At 38.3% G+C, this 23,294-nt stretch overlaps 1 protein-coding gene across 2 annotated transcripts in view; it reads right to left on the reverse strand.

Moving 5' to 3' along the window:
- The window catches only part of MOCOS (molybdenum cofactor sulfurase), a 210,452-nt gene that overhangs the window by 19,532 nt on the left and 167,626 nt on the right, over positions 1-23,294 (reverse strand). For both annotated transcript variants that reach the window (XM_042870227.1, XM_042870226.1), the window contains exons 7-9: positions 14,454-14,570; positions 11,344-11,790; positions 4,130-4,292 (exon numbers count right to left, since the gene is read on the reverse strand). In XM_042870227.1, the coding sequence (XP_042726161.1) occupies positions 4,130-4,292; positions 11,344-11,790; positions 14,454-14,570 (727 nt within the window). The remainder of the gene's footprint in view (positions 1-4,129; positions 4,293-11,343; positions 11,791-14,453; positions 14,571-23,294) is intronic.

Consider the following 23,294-nt stretch of genomic DNA (forward strand, 5'->3'; position numbering starts at 1 on the left):
AGGCAATATAACTGGCACAGAATTACTGCCTCAATCATGGCTTCTGCTGAAAGCATGGGTTTATCACTGTTTTGCTCTCTCTAGCAAATCAGGAGATGATTAATCACTGCTGTATTTTCTTTTGGAGCAGTGGGATGGAGTGAACAGAAAGATGGGGCACGGAAAAGAAAATATAAGCATAGCCTGTACATGAAAAGAAATACAATGTGACATTAAATTACAATAACTGGAGTAACGATAAAATCTATAGATACCACAAATAGACAACTATTCACATGTATCCATTTCTGAGCTTAAACAAGGTGATGAATCCCTGGTAATGACATATGTTAAAAGTTTTTTCCATAGTTTTTTTTATCAGGAATGGGATGTGAAAGAGATGGAATAGCTGCTGTAGTTCAGTAGAAAGAAAAAATAAAGCTGTACAGCTTTGCTATCTGTTAATTGAAAGCAATAATCCTATGCAATGAACAAAGTGTCTATGTGGCTGCAATGAATCCAACTATTTTCTATTATACTGCAACACAAACCAACAAAGAATCTGATCTCCAGTACTCCAGTTTTATACCGGCACGTCATGAATTCACTCTTTACTTTCCGCTTATATATTTGTCCTACAAACAAAAATTAAGCTCTATTAGCCCTTTGACATGGTGAAATCATTTTTTTTTATTGCAAGGAGAGGAATGAAATGTAGTTCAGATTTGCTGTAGCAAAAAACTGCTGTAGCTCCAGTTCCTGCAAGTTTTCAGTACAGAGAGAATCCCATTCTCTACTTAGCTAGCAACGTTGGGATACCTCAGAAGCAAAGACAAAGGAGGAAAATTTAGGTTCATTTAGAAAAATAAAACATTCAAGCAATACAAGGGCTGCTCTGAAAGTAATGCCTCCTATTTTATGATGTTGGCCCACGATATATCATAGGTGAATGTTGGTGATATGGCAGTAGAGACTGAATGTTCCCACCCGTATTCCACTGCATTTTGTTGCTTTGCAACAGATGGCAGCAGTGGGGCACTCTGACAAAATGGTGTCTGAGATGGAAAGGTGTATGAAGCATAAATGTGTCACTGAATTCCTCCATATGCAAAGAATGGCACCCACAACATTCCCTGACGCTTGTTGAATGTCGATGGAGGCCATCAACAAGTGAATGTGAGCACAGTGAAAGACAAGCCACATTCCGGATGGCAATGCAACTTTTTACAAGTATGTTAGGCAGGCTCTTGTTCATCACTGGCAAAAATGCATAGCTAATGGTGGTGACTATGTTGAAAAACAGTGTTTTGTAGCTAAGAATTTGCTCTTGCAAATAGTGTTATCGTGCTCTTTGTACCTGTTGCAGTTTCCATGGAACTGAACAGGAGGCATTACTTTTGAACAACCTACGTACATGCATTGAAGTTGCCTGCAACAACCAAAAAAGAAGACATTATTATCAACTTACGGACCACGACAAATGTGGTCCGTAATTCTTGTACTTTGAAATAATTAAACATAAGCATCATTCCTTCTGGAAAAGTTTGATTCATACAATTATAGAATCACAGAATAGCTTGGGTTAGAAGGGACCTTACAGATCATCTAGCTCCAAGCCACCTGAAAGGACACTATATGTGTCCTTATCTGTTACTATCTTTTAAAATAAAATTCTAAACAAGGCATACTCACAACATTTCTTAAAATAGAGTCTCAGGGCTTTAAAAAGCCTTGCTTTTATAAACAAGTGAATCGCATTTTTATTGAACAATACACATTTTAGAGAGAGTTTTAGGTCAGTTAAACATTGTTAATTACAATTTTATTCTATCTTGAGGCAAAAAAAAAAAAAAAAAAAAAGCAGAATATTGCCAGTTACTAAATTGTAAAAGCTCATTCTCCATGGTCATTTGCTTGATAATAAGATCCACAGATGTGCTCACAGTATTAATATATAAAAAAATATTCTTGTCTTTATAGCTCCTATTTTCAGTGAATGAGAAAAATTAGAGGTCTGTTATTTCAATAGACTGAAATACAAACTATTCATGTACATTCTTTCAGCAGTGTATTTGTATAATTCCTATTATTTTTATTGGCAGCAACACATGACTATTTGAAGGCAGAATAAACTCCATAAAGCGTAATTAGTTGTTCAGTTTTGCAAGCATCTTTCTACTCCAGTGTTTTAAAAGGCCTTCATAGCACTTAAAATTTCTCTCTCCATGCGGTGGCAAACTGTCACAACTTGCCAGAGTAATGCTGATTGTTAGCTAACGTGTAAAGAGAGAGATTAGCCTTTTACAGGAATGTATTCGCAAGCAAATTCTGTTTTTATGTGTCAGGAACCAGCCCAGTGCTGTTTGTGCCCCTATGTGTTTGGCGGAGCAGGAGAAAAAAGATTCTCCTTTATTCTCGCTCTAGCAATATGACTTCTGGAAATAAACTCACCTGCCCTGAGCTGCTGGGAGCTCCATCATTAATTGTTTCAGTGGAAGCAACCCTACATCAATATATAAAAAGTTATCTTTCTATTTGGGAGCTGATTTAAACTACCATCAGTTTTCTCAAACTGTGTCTTGTGAAAGTGGGGGTTTGTTGTACCCTTCATGTCAAATAGAACAGGAAATCCCTGCTAACAACCACACAGACTACCAAAATAACTGTCAAAACCCAGAGATGCAGTTTCTCAAAATTAAAAACTCCCTCCCTCTACCACAGTAAGGAACAGCCATGAGAACAGCAACACAAGCAGTCACAGCAGGATCCACCTCTGGGTTGGTCAGACAGTTGATCTGCCTGTCCATCCAGAGCTGGCTGTTAGACAGCTCACACACGGGGTTAAAGAAAGAACCTGAAGCAGTCTCAGCACAGGAAGGATTTGGCAAAAGGTATTGAAGTAGTTACTGTCACACTGAATCACACTGACAAATTTATTTTGTTGGACAGCGAGGGTAGGGAATACTAAACCATATTGAAATAAAATAGCTATAAACAATTTTTTCCAATAATGAAATGTCCAGAGGGAAAGGAATGCTTGTGCCTGGAGGGGGGCAGAGAGCCCCCTGAGAGCTGGATTGGAATCCCTAAATAAAAACAAGATTGTATTTGGGATCTAGAACACACAAAAAGTGTTAAAAAAAATAGCAGAAATACTCTAATGTACATTTGATAAACATGACAAAAGAAATTAGCTGGCCTGACAATTGGAGTGGACAACAAATGTACTGTACAAACAGAAAGGAGGCTGTAGTTACAGAACCACTCATATGGAGTTCTAATAAGGGGTTAAAAATCTGAATATAAGTTTCCTTGTTTTTCTCTGTGTAAAGTGAGAACACATATAATAATAACAGTTAAAACATACAGGATGAGTAAATGTAAGACACAAGGGAAATGATAAACACCATTCAGCCACATGCAAGCTTGGCATTAATAATGACTTCAGTGGAATACAAACCTGTTCGACTGTTGAGTGCTAATAGCACTGTTAGGAAAATAAATAATTTGTATCCCCAAGTAGCAAGGGGCTCTCCATAAAGATTTCCATAAAGTTTTCACATTTTTTTTCCCTTCAGCAGATAATAAAGAGGGTTTTGATGAGTCAAAAGAAGCCCAAACATGCCTGCTAGTGAGAGCATTTAACTGAGCTTAGTACTATCTGGTTCTTATCTTAATTCATATTAATTCCCACTGAAGACTCTACCCCTCTAGTCCCATAGCTGCTGGAGGAAAGAGGAGAGCAAAACATGGGAAGGGCTTTGGCCTAGATGTTTGATGTTAGACTCCTGTTCCTTTACCTTCACAGCGGCGACAGTCCCTTCAGGCTGGTGAACTCTCCTTCATGATGTGGAGGGACAGATTAGTCAATGGATTTCCACATTTATCAAATCACGTTTCCTTCCCGAAGCATTCACTTCACGACTGCGCATACGGATTTGCTATCTGCTCTCTACCTATCCCAACAACAAGCTAGGAAACTACCCAGGGCTATTCCAACCTCAGCCTTCTTTACCTGCAGCTGATAGCAGATGTCTGTTCAGCTGGTATGCATACACAGTAATCAGTATTTCTGTGCATGCACACAGGTGTTTCTGCATGCAAGTTTAACATCAGTAAGAAAGGGGAAAAAAGGATATTGTTCAATTACCTTCTGCCTGAATGACCATAATCTTTTGCTTCAGACTAATTGAGGGATTTATAAGACACAACTTTGGCTCCTGCTTCTGAGTTATGCACACTCCATTTTGATTTACAACCATCCAATTACGGTCATACAGCAAACCTTGATTTCCTACCGGCCATTCTGTAACCTGAAAAAGCATCAGGAGGGGATGAAAAGGTTTAGAAAATATTAGTTGTATTAACATATTCATGCTGAAAAGATAGGGAAAAGAAACCAATAATGAAATTCCTTGAAATCAAAAAAGCTTTTGCAAGCTGACATCAGCCTTTATAACAGGAACTTTAAATCAAAGATCAAGTTCTCACTGCAAGAAGCTGACAGAAATGAATGGAGTTACTCTAATTTGTTGCATATTATCACACCCTTCGATTTAACAGAGCCGCAGGAATGCAGTAAATAATCAATGAAACACTCTGAAAACTGTTTTTAATTTTATACTCAGATATTTTAGGACCTCTTCCCCTTAACAACTTTAATTCACAAAGAATGGAGGTTTCGTGTGAATTGTATGAACTAAGGAAAAAAAGAAGCAGAAAGCAAGGAAAACATGAAATTTAGAACTCTGAATAAACTTCCACTTTTTTTTTTTTTTTTTAAATGGAACCATTTTCTGAGAAAATATTCACTGCTGAAGTTTCTGTTTCAGCTAGAGCATAATAGTTTTCCAAATCCTCCTGAAACAAAACATGATCTTCTCTGTGAGCTGTTCTTCCACTGATTCTATAATGCTCTTTTTTTACAATAGCCTACACAGGCATATTGTCCTTGCTTTCATGTACATTTTTCTGGTGAAAAGAACATCTGTTACTGATGCTACACAGATGGTAATCTCAAAATGAAAAAAAAGAGAGCAATTTTAGTAATGTCTTTGGGCGATATTAATAACTGCTTTCTCCTTCAGAATGCTAAAATATTAATACCATTATTTTAACATAAAGCTAGGCATTTAAACATATTGTTTCCACTGACATATGCTTTCTAGTCACAGTTGAATATGGAGAAAAGTTAAGTACAGATGAGCTGTGTTGAATTCTTGTAGAGAAGCTTAGCACTTTCCACATGAAACCAGGTTTAGCAAAAAAATGCTGAGAGATTCTGATGCTCTGAAGAAAACATGGCTTGAAGCACTGGTTATATTAATTAAAAGTCGCAATTTTGTTTAGCATGTGCTCTTTCCAAAACACCACAGAAGCCATAGCACCCCAATCTTACAAACTTTTTCAGGTTTTGGAAAGTTCTCAGCAACAGACTGCCATCAAGAGCATGGCTGGAGAGAGCTGAGGGCAGGCACTCAAGATGAGCTGAAATGGGAAACTGAGAGCACTGAAGCTGAACTAGCCTCCCACTATCAACCCTATGAGTTATCAACTGCATGAAATACAGAATATACATCGAAAAATTAAAGAAATGTATTTTATCAACATGATTTACAACACTCTTTGGCAGTTTTTGAAGTAAGTCTGGATAAAAACTCAGTCAAAAATGAAATCTTTAGGTCTGGCATGCCATCTGAAACAGCATTGTCCCAGCAACTATTTTTCACTCAGAGGGTGGTGATGCACTGGAACAGGTTGCCCAAGGAGGCTGTGGATGCCCCATCCTTGGAGGCATTTAAGTCCAGGCTGAATGTGGCTCTGGGCAGCCTGGTCTGGTGGTTGGTGACCCTGCACTTAGCAGGGGGTTGAAACAAGATGGTCATTGTGGTCCTTTTCAACCCAGGCCATTCTATGATTCTATGAACTATATCAGCACCTAAAAGATCTGAACTTTTTTATTTATTTTTTATTTTTTTTTAGGAGAAGAATCACAGCTCAAACACTGCAATATCAGCTGAAGTACAGCTTTTTATGCTTGCTGTAAATTATACTTTGGAGATGCCTGTATTGTTTGGTTATCCTGTAATTAGATTACAAAATACATTTTGAACAGCTGGTGATCATCTGAGAGCTGCAAGAATTTCCTGCTAACAAATCTCCTTTCCAAAACAGAAGATCACTTATCAGTAACACATCCTGTCATGGATATACAGATCATGAAGGGATTTGCAAGACATAATATAGTTAATAAACTAAAAGAGCAGAAAATTATAGGAAGAACCCCAAAATGTGATTCCTAGCACCCAACTGTAACATTCAATTGTTTTGCTTCAACTTTGGGCCAGCTTCAGGCTCCACTCTGAGATGCAGCACACAACTGAAGGTCTTGAGCCCATCTTTCCTCTGGTTCCTCTGGTTGTTTGCTATCATAATAAGAATGATACACAAATGTCCCCAGTAGTAAGTCCCATGCCTCTCATGAATGTCCTGAGCAAACTGTCAAGTGCCCTACTTTCCCTCTACAGTTCAACTTAGTGTATTGCATGTCTGCTCCAATAATTAAAGTTGCAACAAGAAAATAACTGTGTACTCTGCCTTGAACAGGGAGTCACAGATGATCATGAAATAGAGCTGATTTGCTGCTAATATTGATACAGGAGATGAGTGTGGAATTGCTATTCTCTCCAGTACTTTGGCTTTCAATCTGCACAGACCCTCTTCCACCATTATTTGAAAGAGGCTGAAGGGATTGTTCAGTGATTGCAAGCAACTTAAGTACAGCAGTTCAAATAAAGGACATCGTTAGAGGCACAATAAGAGTGGTTCAATTTGGCTCCCTTGGATTACGTCCCACATGTCTGCCCAAAATCAGCTAATAACACACAGGCTGCACAAGAGACGCACATCCTGGAGGACAGGCAGCACGAGGCAAGGTAGGGCACTCAAACAGCGCTATATACCTATAATCAGGTAACTAAAAGAGTGAAGCAAAGCAGCCAGGGAAGCTTACTACTGCAGAGTGAAATAAAACAGGCTAACTTACATCATAATAAGAAATAGTGTATTACATCAATTCCCTGAAACTGCATGACCATCTCTTCTTCTGAGACAAATTAGAAGGTGAAGGACAGAGAGAAGCATGGACATCATGTCTTTACTGGTTACTGCATGCACACAACTTCATTCCCAGCATGGCAGGTGAGCTAATCATACAACATTCAAATATACCTGTAAGCTCAATGCACAGAGCACAACCAGTACATTGCATTATCCTATCTTCTTTAGCAATTTTTCTTTTTGTAATATTTTCATTCCAAAAACATGTTTTTGTTTTGTTCAGAATTTTCTCTAAAGCGTTTTGGGCTGCATTTTTCCATAGTCCACTGTAATGTCATCACAAAAGCTAACACAATTTTCAGGCACATTAAAGAAAGCACTGAACAGCTTTTAAATTATGCAAGTTTAAAAATGCTAGTGGTCTTACATATAATTTATCTACTGATTACTAAGAACTTGCATTGTATTTCTGATTAAAAGCTAATTTGTTTTCTGCGTTGAGATGCAATTTTTATCTTCTGAAATCTACTGCAAGAATAATAAAGTTATTAATGTTTAAAGTCCTAACCTTTTTACTAGGCACACTGCACTACGTAATTATGCAAGATTCATTGACATGAGAGATGTTCATGTTTAAAAATGTATGTTTAAAATATGTTTTTATGTTGGAAAAGAAGAAAAATGTGGTCAGGGACAGAGGCTACTCTTCTTTCCTACTTCTCTCCATTTAATAAAATAATTGTAGGAAAGTGAATACACATTTAAGACATTCAGCTAGAATATTCTGCCTTCTAGTTCCTAAGCCATATGCACAAAATCCATGGAACGTAACTGAACAGAGACAGTCCTGTGGCCAGGAAAAGTTCATGAAACATGCACACAGGAGGAGCTAACCAGTCTGCAGTAGGCTGAATACCTTAATGCAAGGTTTTATCTTGCCAGATGCCAAAGTACTCTGACTCTCATTTTCACTGGAGGCCAATCACCTCCTACACTAAAACACAGTTTTAGCTCATAGTTTAGATAAAGAGGAGATGATGTGACTTAAAAGAGGAGATTAGACAGGTGTGAGCTCACACTCATGTCCTTGAATTTGTCCTTCTGTTACTAATTAAGTCATCTATACTGCAAACTACAAGTTGAGGGACAGGCTTCACTGGTAGATGCATGAGGTCTTGCACACATAGGTGGAATCTTCCACTAGACATTTTATTTTAGGCAAACAAATCTGATCGTGTACTTCCCAATAAAGCCCATTTACAAGGCATGCTGAAGGTCTGACCTTCACATCAACTGGAAGACTGCAACTTGAACTTACGAATCTGAGATTCCGATCTCAAGTATCCAAGTACAAGATGAGTGATTTTATTGCAGCCTAATACCTAAGCCACTTTTTCACATCAGCTGGTTTGGAGCTACTATGTAACTGACAAATACAGGCATCAAATTTTAACAGGAAATATTTTTCTAAATTTCCAACAACTGCAAAACATTTAAAGCTATTTTAAATTTATATTATGAAATTGAATTTCAATTATTGGCTTCTATCTGAAGACCATGGGAACTACAAGCTACATTATTACTTCAGAAGTTTATGGAGTTAGTAAAGCGAAGGGACAGTAAAGTGTGAAGTCTGCATGACAAAGAGAATGGCAAAAGAATAATCTTCTACTGGAATCAGCCTTTTCATGATAAAGCCTAGAGATCTTATGATAATCACTATTTTAGAAGGCAAAATGATTTTCAGGACTTGGGCCCATTTAATTGTGGTACGGCGTCTCTAGCATGCTTGGCTTAAAATTCCAGTGTGTGTGGATTGGTTATTTTCCCCTTCCAAGGTGACGTAGGCTGAAGTTGTAGTAATGGTGTGCTGAGTATTATGGAGGATGATGCACTCTGCATTTGGTGGTCTGGGTTCTGGCAGCACTGGCTATCTATTTTACTCTTCAGCATTGGAAAGAAACTAAGCCACTGTCTGGGTAAGAATGGGATCAACTGCCTTTGAGTTTTAATGCTCATTACAAGTGGTGGGCTGTGAGCTGCCATATTTATCTCTTTTACATGCAGAAAATCAGGTTGGCAGATCTTTCAATCTGTCTATAAATATATGACAGATAGTGCCTAAAAGTGCTACTCTGACTTTTGGTAACAAAAATATGAAGAACACCTGGTAGACAGGAAGATGATTGCATAAGCAAACACATTTTCCTTTCTGGCTTACTTCAGTATTGAAAATCATATAATGTTCCAATATACTTTTGGCTTCACTTCCTGGCCTGTTCTCCTTATGCACTGAAATCCATTTTTAATTAAATCTATTAATTCAACTTCTATTGTTATCTTCTATGGATTAAATGGAAATGTACAAAACATGTTCTTTGAGAAGACGATGAGGAGAGCTGCATGCTGCCTACAGTGAAGTTCCAGTCCCTTTCAATATTATATACTAAAGCAAGCATACATTTCATTAGGCATTACCCTTTGGCAGTACAGGATCTGACAGTGCTTAGCTATTGGGCTCTAACACAGCTGATGCTTCATTACCAAAAAATATCAAATCAGAGACTTCAAAAATATTTCTAGGCATGAAAACCTAAACCTCATGCAGTTCCAAATTTTAAATTTGCACTTTTAATCTAAACTAACTAAGCCTAGTGTTAGCTGCTGCCTATCCAATCCAAGTAGCCGTTGATACCTCGTGCAGTCAATGGAAAGACAGAAATATCTAGGGACAATTCATTTTTCCTACTGCAGATGCCTATTTTATGATAAGATGATTTAGCAGGTATCCATCTCTTCCTGCTTACCGAATAATATCTAGCTTTAGAGGGATAAGGTCAGGTGAGATGAACTCTGCTTTCATGCTGGGCCCATTAACACATACCTGGCACAAGAACTATGCATGGGGATTTTCCTCCTCCATTAAAACTGCAATTCTGTCTGTCAGGGTGTACCAGCTTTTTATTAATTTATTACCTAGAGAAGTTTCCCTTCACAGAGCTTGAAGAAAGGAAAATTGGCTCAGTTTGGGAAAACAAAAGCTGTCTTTCACACTGAGGTATGGTTTATCTGCTTCTGGGCACAATTACTTCAAAGTCTTCCTGGCTCTGAATGTTCTGGTATGTATCCTGTAACACCAGCCTGCATGTTAAAAATAGAATTTGACCCCAAATGGTCCCAAATACTGCTAAGACATATTTCAGTGTTTCTGCAGTGGGCTTCTGCAATATAGCTGTAATAACTGCAACATTTAAACAAAGGTTAAAACATTCTCACATGATTACTTTGATTTTTAAATGGTTTGATTTAGTGGAAGGTTAATAAAGGGTGGAAAATTATTTGTTCAGGTCTCATTTAATGCTCAAGACTGTGCCTCTGAATTAAAAACATCATAAGCAAACCAAGTTTAGAAATGCAGATGTTTTGTTAATCTTTCAAAGACATTGCTTCAATTCCTCCCTTTTTTATTTTTTTTGCATTAAGGAAAAAAGAAAAAAAAAAAAAGAAAAAAGATGAAAACAGCTGAGAATCCATATTTTAAATGCAGGTGATTTGTCACTGGATTTGACCCCAATTTTCATTCATATGTGAGACAGTGACCTACACCAGCAAGTTTTCACAGGGAAAGTTATACCATTATTGACATTCATTAAATCAGTTCTCAGTATGGTACTAAGCAGAGTCACATTCTAGGTCATGTGTGGGCCATACACCTATTTCATCATGCATTATTTTAAAAAAAAGTCACAGCTAAGGTGATGATATTATTAACTTGGCAAAAAAGCAATTAAAATCTTCAAAGAGTGAACTTTCAAATAGTGCAGCAACACTTAAATGTCATATTTCTGTTGCAAATGTATTTTTAATGATAACATTTCTTTGTAATGTAAATCAACCTCCTCTCAATTATAACATGTTAATCAAGTTATTTCTAAATTGCTGCCTACCCATCAATGCCTACAAATCCATCACATGTCATTCAGTGAAAGCATACTAATTATTTGATTATATTTTAGTCAAATTTTGCAAAGCCAACTTTTTTTTTTTTTTTTTCCCCAAAACTGCATATTATGCGCTGATTTTTCTGTGATGGGCGATAGAGGAGCAAAGACACATTTGCATCTTGTACCTTCAGTCTAATTGAAAATCCTTTAGAGTGCCTTAGGAGGCAGGGCTCAATCCTAGAGATTGGAGAAATGGAAAAGTGAGCACCCCGTGCTGTTTCCTAATATCTAATGCACATGTTGTTCCTGGTTGACACGTTTGATAGTTGGGGATAAAATAAGTATAATTTAAAGCACATACCTCAAATGCAGAGCAAGATTTGATTGGATACAGGTAAATATTGATGACAGTAATGGGCTTGCCACCCCTTTTAATCTTTGGCACAGCAACCTCAGAAAGAGCTTCCCTTATGCTTTCCGACTGAGACTCCGGTGACTGCCAACCGACAGTCCTCTCTGTTCCAGATGGATTATTCCTATGTTCTCTATCTGCAATATGCGTTCTTGCAGACAATTTATTGACGCTGTTAAAGTAAGAGTGGTCATCTGGGGCAGGTTCTGTTGTCAGCTGCGTAGCAGAGGATTGAAAGGGAATCTCAGTGTCTGACTTAGAGAACCTTGTGGCTATGATGAATTTCAAAAATGCCTGTGCATCTTCAAAAGAAGACATGTAACCAAAGGATATTCTCACAGAACCAGTGGGACGTCCATCAATTAGGTCAATATCATCTCCACAGACATGGCCAGCCTAGTTTAAAATAGAAAGAAAAGCAGAGCTATTATGACATACTGCATTACTTCCCCCTTACTGTACATAGTTATTCAAAAGTCTGTTAATTCTAACCTGAAATGCTGTTTTCGGAAATACACAGTTAACCCATGAATACATGCAGAAAAAGGACAAAAAATTCCAAATGCCTAATTAGCTACTCGGGCAAGGAAAAATATTGTTTTGTAATGTTTGCCCTCTTCTACCCCAAAGCAAGAGGATCTTCTCAAAAACTTATGTCAAGAAAAAAAGTTTGCATATGCCAGAATAGCCTGTTAGCAAGATCAGTCTCCAGATAAATTCCAGTCTCATCTGCATAGTTCACTGAGATTTAAACTGGGATATTATATCAGTTAGCTGACCAAATCTCTAGCCTGCTGGTTTCTGTGGGAGTTTTGTTTATATCCGCTGTCAGAACAGTTCCATTTTATATAATCAGTGGCATATTCACTGAATTGTAGAGGTTGGAAAGACCATCTGGTCCAACCCTCTGCTAAAGCAGGTTCCTAGAGAAGGTTGCACAGGAAAGCATACAGAGGGGTTTTGAATATCTCCAGAGACTCCACAACCCTTCTGTGCAGGTTGTTCCAGTGCTGTGTCACCCAGAAGGAAAAAAAGTTTATTCTTAGATTTGTATCAAATTTCCTGTGTTCCCATTTGTGTCCCTTGTCCCACGTCCTGTTGCTGAGGAACACTGAAAAGAGTCTGGCCCCATTCACTTTGATTCCTAGCCTTTAGATATTCATTAGCATTGGTAAGATTCCCTCTCAGGCTTTTCTTCTCTAGACTGAATATTCTCCAGTCTCTTAGCCTTTCCTTGTAAGGGAGATGCTCCAGGCCCGTAACTATCTTTGTACTCCTCAGCTTGACACTTCCTAGAAGTTCCTAGTCTTTCTTGAACTGGGGAGCCCAGAACTGGACACAGTACTCCAGATGTGGTCTCACCAGTGCAGAATAGAAGGGGAGAATCACCTCCCTCAGCCTGCTGGCCCTGTTCTTTTTAACACACCCCAGGATACCATTTTTAGGCCCAGAGGGCACATTGCTGGCTCATCATCAGCCTGCTGTCTACCAGGTCACCAAGATCCTTCTCTGCAGATCTCTCCAGCAGGTCAGCCCTTAACCTGTACTGGTGTATGTGGTTATTCCTCCCCAGGTGTACGACTCTACACTTTTTCTTGTTTAACTTCATCAGGTTCTTCTCTGCCCAACTCTCCAGCCTGTCCAGGTCTCACTGAATGGCAGCACAGCCATCTGGTGTGTCAGCCACTCCTCCCAGCTTTGTATCATCAGCAAAATTGCTAAGGGTGGATCCTATCCCTTCATCCAGGTCAATGATAAAGATGTTGGCAAGACTGGGCCCAGTATCAATGCCTGGGATGCCTGGTAAATACTGCTAGTTACAGGTCTCCAACTGGTCTCTGCACTGCTGATCACAACCCTCTGAACTCTGCCAGTCAACGAGGTCTCAGTGAGCCTCATTGTCCTCTCATCTATCCCTCATCATGGTGATCTGCAATAAATCTGTCTTGCTGATCCAGTCAACTTGTTGCTTTCAGTACATATGGAAGAACCCTTCCCCCTAACATTAATTCCTTTGAAAAATACAAGTTTTAACTAACTGTAAAGCTGAAAAATCGAAAAATCCCTCAAATACCATTAACGATGATGTCTGTATATCCTCCTATTTGATATGTCTTTCATAAAGTGTGCATTCTGCAAAACTCTTTGTTGGAGCAGAAGTTTCTCCTTCAATTAAACAGGTCAGTGCCACTCACCTCCAGAGAGATAAGCTAGAAACTCCCTTTGATCACCCACCTAACATTAGCTCAACAGTGGACATGACATTTAGCTCTAAGTTTCACAGAAGGTTGTTTTTTTTCCCCATAATTTCATTTATTTATGCATTTCTGTTCAATAAAAATGGATGTGTGAATAGTGAAGGCTTTTTCAAGCAAGAAATGTTACTGTTCTATGGACATAAGTCTCTCTTTCTGGGAGAAAAAAAAAAAAGGCAAAAACAAAGCATATATGCAAATAATGTGAATAAAAGCTCTCTTCCTTTGCACAGTAATGTAGTCAATAACTCATTTAGGTCTTTTGCTGATGAGAATGTCTCAAAAGAACTGCTTGACTGTACTACCTCATCATACCACTTCTGGAAGATGAAAAATCCCTGTAAGTATGCGTTCTTCATTGGGCTTATCCTGATGAAAATGTTCAGTAATATTTACATGATACTTACCTAAGTGATGCAACACAGTGCTTCGTATTTTTGAATGAAATAAAAGCAACGTATATTGCTTTGGGTCCATAAAATGGTTTTGTTTCAACACCTCGTTTCAATGAACTTAAGTTCATTTTTTTAACATGGTAATTGAGTTGAAAGATCAGAGAAAGCAAATCAAACTCACCTTAATTCTAAAAGTTGCAGAGACTCAAAAGCACAACATATGATAAACTACTTTATTCTTTAACTATCTATCTATTTACTAATATTTTCTTTATGGTTTAGGGCCAGATTTTCCTCTCTCGCCCTCATATCTCCCATCCTTTGTGAAATTCAGAACTGATAGCCTGGGTCACTGAATTTGTAAGTTTTCCAAGGGCAATGTATCACATAATCTCATTCAGAAACTAACCTGCAGGTTCTTTTGGATGTCCTCATCGCTTATACCCAAATGCATCTGGCAGGCTCCTGTGTTACAGAAGCAACCTGTGCGGACATGTATGTTGCAGAGGCTGGCCATCTTTTCCACCTTCCCGATTCAACAGGAAATAATACATAAAAGAAGAACAAAAGACAGACATTTAAAGTTGTGGTAAACTATATACAGTGTTTTAAGGGTACAAATCAACTGGGGGTAAATCACATCTCTAAATTATTAACAACTGACTGTAGCTGTCAGCATTCCCATAATACACTGAGGATTTTTCAGCCTTGTTATTTCAGCTGAAAGAAAACACTGATGGAAGCAGATAATTACAGTGGCACTGAGAGAAAATTATACAGCACACACACAAACACACACACAGTGTATCAGTTCAGACACAGATCCTTCTAATACCAGCACACACACTTACTTTTAAATCTGTGCACCTATACTGGTAATGTGAATTACAGGTCTGCAGCATAGTGTCATTTAGGGTTTGGCCTGAACCATCACCTATAACTGCCCCTACAGGACAAAGAGTGAGGGGTGAGGCACCTTTTCAGTTAGCTGAAGGAAACCTTTCTCACCAGGAATCTGATACTGTAAGTCCTCATTACAGAAAATGAAGATATTAGTGTGTTCATGGCACATCAGTGCTTGAAGAATCAGCCCCTCACCAAGCAACTACACGTCATCGGGCAGGCACTCCACTGGGATACTTCCTTCGATTCTCCACACATGACCACCCAGTCTACCAACTCACAGATGAATGTTTTCCTGGTGCTATGCTTTTTTTGTGTTATACTGTCCCTTTATCATCCACTTAATATTGAATGGGCATAAATACAGTGATTGATGACAAGCTGGCATGAGTGAATGATGTGAAAAACAGAGGCACTTCTCTTTATATGCATCAGAAGGAGAAGCAGATACGGATGCAATGGGAGAGTGGCATTGGCTCTCTAAATGGCCCCACAGAGAAGAAATGCAGATTGTCAAGGATTCATAGCAATGCTAAGAAACAAGGAAAGCACACCATGGGGATCCTCTTAGCACAGTTCAAAAACCATGGAAGCACACAGTAGGGATCTGAACACTCTTTATGTTGATTTGAAAAAGCAACAACAGCTGGTGCTAATGATAACTGAGCAGGTATAGATACTGGCAGTTATTTCTTTGACAACAAATGACAAATAGGCCTGGTCATGACTTGGAAAAAGGACAGATGGTCAGAAAGGTACATCCAATTGGCACATCCAGCCCTTACCACAGACTTCCAGAACCACCTCACACAAACTCTGTTTAATCTCTCTGTGCTTTATCTCCTCTACTGCAAAAGGGAAACTCGGGGTCCTAGGAATAAGCATGTTACAGTTTGAGGGGACTCAGATATGCCAGAAACACAGTCCTCCTCTCAGGCAGCTAAGGCTACATGCAGAATGGGAGCACCCAAAGCTGTAGGAATGGAAGTGCTTACCATTTCAGACCTGTCACTTCTCTAGCTGTCAACCCATGCTTTACCTGCCTGAACTATCAGTGGAAACATTCAATCTAGTTTTTCTAGGAGGCTTAAACTCTGTTTGCTTTTATGTTCTTTAAACATAACTTTTTTTTAATATTGGTTACTGGTGAGCACTTTCCAGATTATCCCAACTCTATAACACAGCCCATCCTCTGTCTCCTGTTTTCTGACATCATCAGTCCTTTAATGTCAGCCTTCTGACAGCTTTGAGTTTGCTTGTGTGAGCCTTCATTTTACTGTCTTGGGTCCTTGAAAAACCAAGCCCTTCATTAGAACTTATTCTAGGCTGAAATAATTCAACCTAAGCAGCGTTCAGTTCTGCTAAAAGCAGTTCAAACTAAAAGCACTCAGTGCGTGGGGCACGAGATACTCCACACAAAAATGTGCTGTATACACATAGGAAATCCTACACTATTATGGAGCGAAAGATATCGCCGCTCATGCTTAAATGTGCTCAGCCTCATTAGTTCAGTTCAAAACGGTTTAGCTCTCAAATGGAGAAACAACCAAACTAACCAGACTTGGAAAGCAGAGAAAAGATGTCTTTTCATGACTAATGTTTTGGAGAATAAACTGTGTTCAAAGCATGTTTCTCAAATCAAAGTTACAGCTAAAGTCATCTGTTGAGAAAGATTGTTGTGGTGTCATTAACTTTGTGCTGTCAGAAGACTTCAGTCTGGGAACAGTGACATTTTCTTGACTTCTTTATACACTTAGATGAGAAAAGTTTATATTCTGATATAACATGGTTTGTCATGGAGCTGGTGACTCGTGGGTGGATCTATCGTTCTGTTAATGATGACAAGCAAGGCTAAAATCATGACAGATTTCACTACTGAGACTGTACAGTGGATTTTCTCAGTATTCAAAAAGCTTAGAAAATCTCTTTTTAATACTGGTTTGTTTGTTTGTTTGTTTTCTTTTGAAGAAATGTTGCTGGGCAGCCTTGATTATCCAAATGTATGCAATGTAATGAAGTTTCCATGACCTAGCTTCAAGGAATTGTTAACAAGATTATTTTTTAAAATTTTTTACATTTTGTCAAATAAACGATTACTATGCTTTAATAAAGGCCTCAGAATTTCATTCTAACCTTGCCTAGCATTAAGAAGAGAAAGACATGACGTGACCCTTCTTCGATAACACTTTTAACTATGATGTATATTAGTCTGTACAGTAGATAAAGATTATTGATACATAAAAATGTATGAATATTAGGAGAATATAGGGAAGTAAGGTTCAGGAGAACAAAGATAAGTTATTCATAAGCTTTACTATTAATTGAGTTCCATTATCACCAATGCAAGGCTTAAATATACATAGATGCCCTGCAGATTTTGGTGACATGATGCACACTTATTATTGAAAGCAATGAAACCAAGTAAAGAATGAGCACATGCAGCACTGCCAATCTATCTGCCCCTTGAACACATGCTTGACTGTCCCTTGGACATATGCTATGCCTTCTTTAGTTCCACCCTAGAAATATTCTGTGCGGGGAGCTAATTTCATCTCTCTCCACAGCGTTACCACAGAGCAAAACAAATAGAACATAAAACATCTGTTACAGTTATTTCAATGAAGAAAAGCTTATTTAAATAAAGCACATCTCCAAAATTGCCATAAGGAGCAATAACGGGTACGGAACTCAGGCTTAGGAAATAAAGCATGATGCTTGCAGCTCTGTATCTAACAATGGCACCAAGCTTTTGGGAACCAGAAACGTGTTCATCAATAAGGCGCAGAAGCATGAATGGTACTAATGGTATGTACACAGAGTTATGTATTCCAATCTTCAGCTTTGGTGGTTCTCTGAGTCCAATAATTGGAACCATTGTACCTAGGTTTTTCAAAGCCTAATGATGACAGTTGAAGTGCAAAACACATGCAGAATCTTTACAGGATTTTAACCAATTTCAGTCAGTATATATATTCACATAGTAGTGAAGTCATCACAGTATCCTGGAGTCTCACCTGTCCCTCGGAGTCCCTTGGCATTCATTACTTTTTCTGAAGCTGTTTGCTGGGGGCCAAACCCTGTAAGGCTGCTTCATGCCCAAGCACTCTCATGTCAGATCATCTCGACTTTTGACAAGAAAAAAGTATTTTCTAGTTCCATGTTGTGGTCTTTGAGTTTAACAAACACACGTAAATAATAATGTCCATCTAAACCAATTTTTAAAGTACTTATCTTTGTCTCAGAGAGAATTTCTGTTTTAAGCACAGTTGCTGTCCTAAGCAAGTCAGCCTTCAGTATTGACATGTTGACCAAATGTTCACCTTTAGCAATTGCTCTGTTTGGCAAATACTATTACAACTGATATATATATTTTTTTTATTTAAAAAACAAGGGGGTGGAGAGGTTTTATTTTTAGGATTTCAGTGTACTGTCCTACAACAATCTCCTGTTGGATAGCTGCTGTTTTAGTTCATACTTAGAAGATGAACAGAAAATAGATTTTCATGTGTTCTACCTTTCTATTCTTTTTCACACTGTTGCACCAGTAACTCCTCTGCCTTTGCCAAATGACTGACTTCTGCTATCCACTCCCTTCGGGACTTCTCTAGAGGTATGCTGCATGGTGCAAGCCTTTGTCTGGCTTCAGACTCTGCTGAAATAAGTCTGAGGATGATGCTCTTACTGCAGGTAGATATATACTAAATGATAGAAAAGATTTACAAATACCTTGTAGTTTTTCATTATTTCTAACTACCAAAGTCTAAGATTCTCAGTAAGAATGGTGGATTGCTTAGGAATCTCTGCTGAAATCATTTCTGTAGGTTCAAATTCTGCAGCTGTTTTTCAAGCAAGTTATTTTACTGAGCATCACAATTATTGACATGAATAAAAGTCTTTTTTATAATAGGTCATGAAGTGTTCTGAAAACACACAACAACAATAAAAACATTTAATTCAAAAGTGGCAGGTACTGTCTTCAAGAATTGGGACTGGGACTTATTCTACTTTCTGCAATGACCACATTTCAGAGGAATTTGCCTGTCTGATGGACTTGCTCATTAGAAGAATTTCACTGCACACCACTGATGGCTGCCTATAAAACAAGATTCATGACACTGTGTTCCACATCCACTGGTAAATTAATTCACTGATTCATGGCATGGAATTTGAGAGAAAGTAAGCTAGCTCTTTCCGTCATCCAGCATTTGACTGTAAAATGTTGTTGCTGATGCAAATGCATAATTAATCTTTTTTTAATACAATTTAATAAGAAGTAGGTCAGAATATGTACATATACACACATATACATACATAAGCAGTTGTTTTGGAACAACTTAGTAGGGAGAAAAAAGCATTTTATCTGAGTAACAATATTATTAAACTGGCTTAACTGCATGGTTTCCTGGTTTTGTATCTCAAGTAAGGATTTTCCACCAATTTCCTGGTATTGATGAAGCTGATCCTCAGCTGCTGATTGTGTCTCTAGTTGTTAACAATGGTTTAAACAAACTGGTATGATGGATGTAAATCTTTCTTCAGTCTACATACATTCATCACTCTCTCCTTAGCAGACAGCAGTAGTGTATCAGACTAAGATACTGAAATCTACTGAAATTGCCAAACTGAGCGTCTTGATAGTGGAAGTGTGAAGTTTTCAGGAAATTTCTTGTTGATGTGATAATTTAATCTGCCAGTTTAAAAAAAAAACACTCAAATAATAGGCATGATTGCAGATAGGAAAATTCAGAATAATTTGGAACACGTGGTTTCCCATTCTGCAGGAATTCTCTCCTAGAGGATGCCACATGCATAATAAATTGTAGGTCCTCCATGCATAAAGGAGTAGCAAGAATTTTACACTTCTGAGATCCAGAAACTACCAGAGACTTTGGGCATTAGGTGACGGTAAAGAAGAAATGAAACAGTCTTGATTTTTAATGGATGACTTCACTGCTTTTTGTGCCCTGTACTACACGCGGTGAATTGGGGTATGGGCTTATTTGGAACATATCTCAACTTTGGGAGTCTAAGATCCAGCTACTGAAACTGAATAGATTGATGAGTAGGTAAAACACCTTAGTTTTGTCTAATTTGGCACCTCAATTCTCATTGGTCTCCTCAGTCAATCATATTTTGTTTTCTTTTCTTTTTAAGACCATATTCAGTGATAATAAAAATCCTGTCGATAAAGTGACATCCAGAAAAGGGCAGATTTCAGGAAGAAAAGCAAAGCAAAGAAACTCAAGCCTTCTGCAGACTTCTAGCTCTGACTTCAACATAGCTTTCCCATGTTGTAACAGGAAACTGTTTCTATCACTACATCCAGTTGTGCATCTCTAGCTACCTTGTAGGCTAAAGGGATCAGGGTAGACTCTCAGGGTAGCTGAAACTTTCCCCACCTTTTTCCTTTTTTCTTATATCCCTTAAATCTCCTTTTGTCTGTATTTATTTCCTCCAAATGGCAACAATACTGCTTCCTTACCATGCAGGGAGGTCATGGGGTTAAATACTAATATTTTCCTTTGTTGAAATATTACTTTAATTTCGGCCATACAGGTTCCTATAATTTTCTCCCTAACATTTCTCTGAAGGGAGAAGGAAGATGCAAGTGAGGTAATAGAGCAGGTAGAGCCAGGCCTCTCCTTGTCTTCAAAAGATTCAGACAGTGGGCTGAAACTGGACACTGCATTCATTCAAAGGCAGCTGATCTGCTTTTATTAATATCTAGAAAAAAGCATCCAGCAGAGGCTGTCAGAAGTGCAGTCCTCTTCCTGCTGCCATGGAGTTTCTTTTCATATTTCTCTCCTACGTAACAAGGTCTGCAGTTTAGAGCCACAGTTTAGCCCTGTGAGAAAATATTTAGCCTCCCCCATTTATCTTAGATTCTGTCATCTGAACAACTGTGAGCATCTTTCTTTTATCTCCTTTGCAGTTTCCCTAGCAACATGCAAGGACACTCCAGAGAAGTGGTGTCAGGCAAAATCTTCAGTCTAGGCTTTCATGGAGCTTTCTAACATTGACCAGCTCTGGTGAGCAGTAAAACAGTGCACAATTTTAAGCATACCACCTCACAAGTGCCTTTGTCCCCCTGCAATGAGATACTGTAAAAAGCAACTCAACTTGTACCCTACCATAACTTCCTCAGTAAGACAAGCCTCATTATCTATTAAAACAGGCTTGCAGTTATCACACTGAATCTCTCAAGTACATCATCTCCTTACTTTCAGTCAGTAAATCCCTAACTAGCTCAATGAGAATGTGTGCTGTATTGCCATCCCCTTGCAAGGGCTGTCTTTGAGTGCCCAATGCTGTGTTACTGTTATCTTGTAACCAAACACAAGGAAAGAGACTGTAATGGCATTTCTTGCCAGTTTGAAGTAACTAGGTGCTATTTATTGTCATGCCATCATGGTTTGCTGCATCTCTACTATCTCCCTGCTTGGGAGTCGTCCATAGCACAATTGGAAACTAATTGGAACCAAGGAAGTTAGTGGAGGTTCAAAAGGAATCTTCCCAGCAATTTTACTTCTTGCAATTCTGTTTGCATTCTATTTCAGCGGTCCATCCACTGTCCCCAGCTTCCTGAAATCAATGCCTGAATCCATAGCTAAAATCAATAGTGAGCAATCACTCCGGTCATTTTTAGATTGCTATTGGGAAGAAGGCCAAAAATGCCATTAAGTATGTTAAGAACACTTTTCTTTCCCTGAGTCATCAAAATTAATATAATGAGTGGATATGCTTCTAAAAGCATTATTGTAACTAAGTCAGGGTCATCTGACCATCCCTGAGCAGACTTTCTTAGCTAGAATTAACGAATGCTGAATTTCCATTTTCTCTGCCTCCCTCCCCCCCCCCCAAGGAAAAAAAGGCTGCACTTCTCCAACTGCAAAACTGAATGATTACATAAAAGAAGTAAGAGTTGGGGGAAAAATAATAATAATAAAAACAAAAAAATAGATTTTGAAGAACAGCAAGGAACTCAAAATTTAAGTATAGTAGAAATTATTGTTCCTTGCTTTTTAATAATAACCCACTTTCTCCTGCAGGGACATGGCATGAATTTCCAGAGCAGGTGAACAGGTCAGATGGCTACTACCAGACTCCAGCCAGCAATCTGACCAAACTGATCTAGTAACAGCTTCCAGTTCTAAAGAAATGCTGCAGCTCCTTTTTTCTTCACTCTTCTAATGTTCATATTCTCACTCCAATTCTGTACAGATGTACAATGCAGTGGACCCAGTCCACTAGAGCAGCAGAGGGTACTGTCTAGGATATAAAAAGCAGTATTTCAGGAAATCTACCTTCTTCAGCTATTGCATGGTTCTTTTCATCAAGTACCTAAGTAATTACATGAATATCTATCCATCCATAAGTGTGAATATACACATGTATCTGCCACTTCATGTCTGAGGATATTGACCTATTTTCTCTTAATTCCTGAGTGATTAGAGAGTGCTATTGAGATAATTGTATAAGTGGGGAAAACAGGTATTGAATCTGTCAAGATTCAGAAAGACTTCAGCAGAAACAGAGGATACCAGCAGCCCATTGCTGGGTTCCTGGATACTGATGTGGGTCCAACTAAGCAGTTTTTTAGTATATCACTGAAGAAAAAGGAAGATCTTAAAATAGAATATTTAGGAATGAAAGCAAAGAAAGTGCACCTGTGATGAAAAGGTACAGCCAGAATTTGCTATGGCCACTGTATCTACCATGAGCAACTAGTTTTATGTACATTTCCCATCATCTCTCACACCTCTTTGTCACTTATTACTTTTGTTTGAAGGCCTAAGTGCAAAAAGACAGAATAAATTCTATTGGCATATATTGCTGTCTCTTAGCCAGGTTGTGCTTCTGAATGCTTGCCCAAATCTCCTGTCTCACACGGTTGGAATCTTCTGTTTTTCTGCTTTTGTGTCCAGGCTCATTTCTTTTTTTAATTTACCCAGTGCTTATAGAAATGAAGACTTTGGTTGCATTGAGAGAAACTTAGGTTCATTATCAAGATATATTTTGTAGCAGTGAATATAGCTGAATTTCAGCCTCATAAGGCTGTGGAAAGGTTCAGATTAAGATGATCCTATCTTGGCACATAATGAGATGGATAACCTCTCACGGTCCCTACAGTGCTAAAACTTGTTTTTCCCCCCTTCACATCTCAAATCACTGGAATAAGTTTCACTTGACTGTTAACTACTTACAAGAGAATTCACTGCTGTGGAATGCCTTGGATAAAAAAGGATAAATGGAGTTCAAAAGAAAACAAATACTTTTGTTTCTAGGAGAAGTCTCATTCTTTTTTCTTTTTCTTTTTCTTTTTCTTTTTCTTTTTCTTTTTCTTTTT

This window comes from Lagopus leucura, unplaced genomic scaffold, assembly GCF_019238085.1.
Source record: "Lagopus leucura isolate 7727_CA_CO unplaced genomic scaffold, USGS_WTPT01 Super-Scaffold_100002, whole genome shotgun sequence".
Lineage (NCBI taxonomy): Eukaryota > Metazoa > Chordata > Aves > Galliformes > Phasianidae > Lagopus > Lagopus leucura.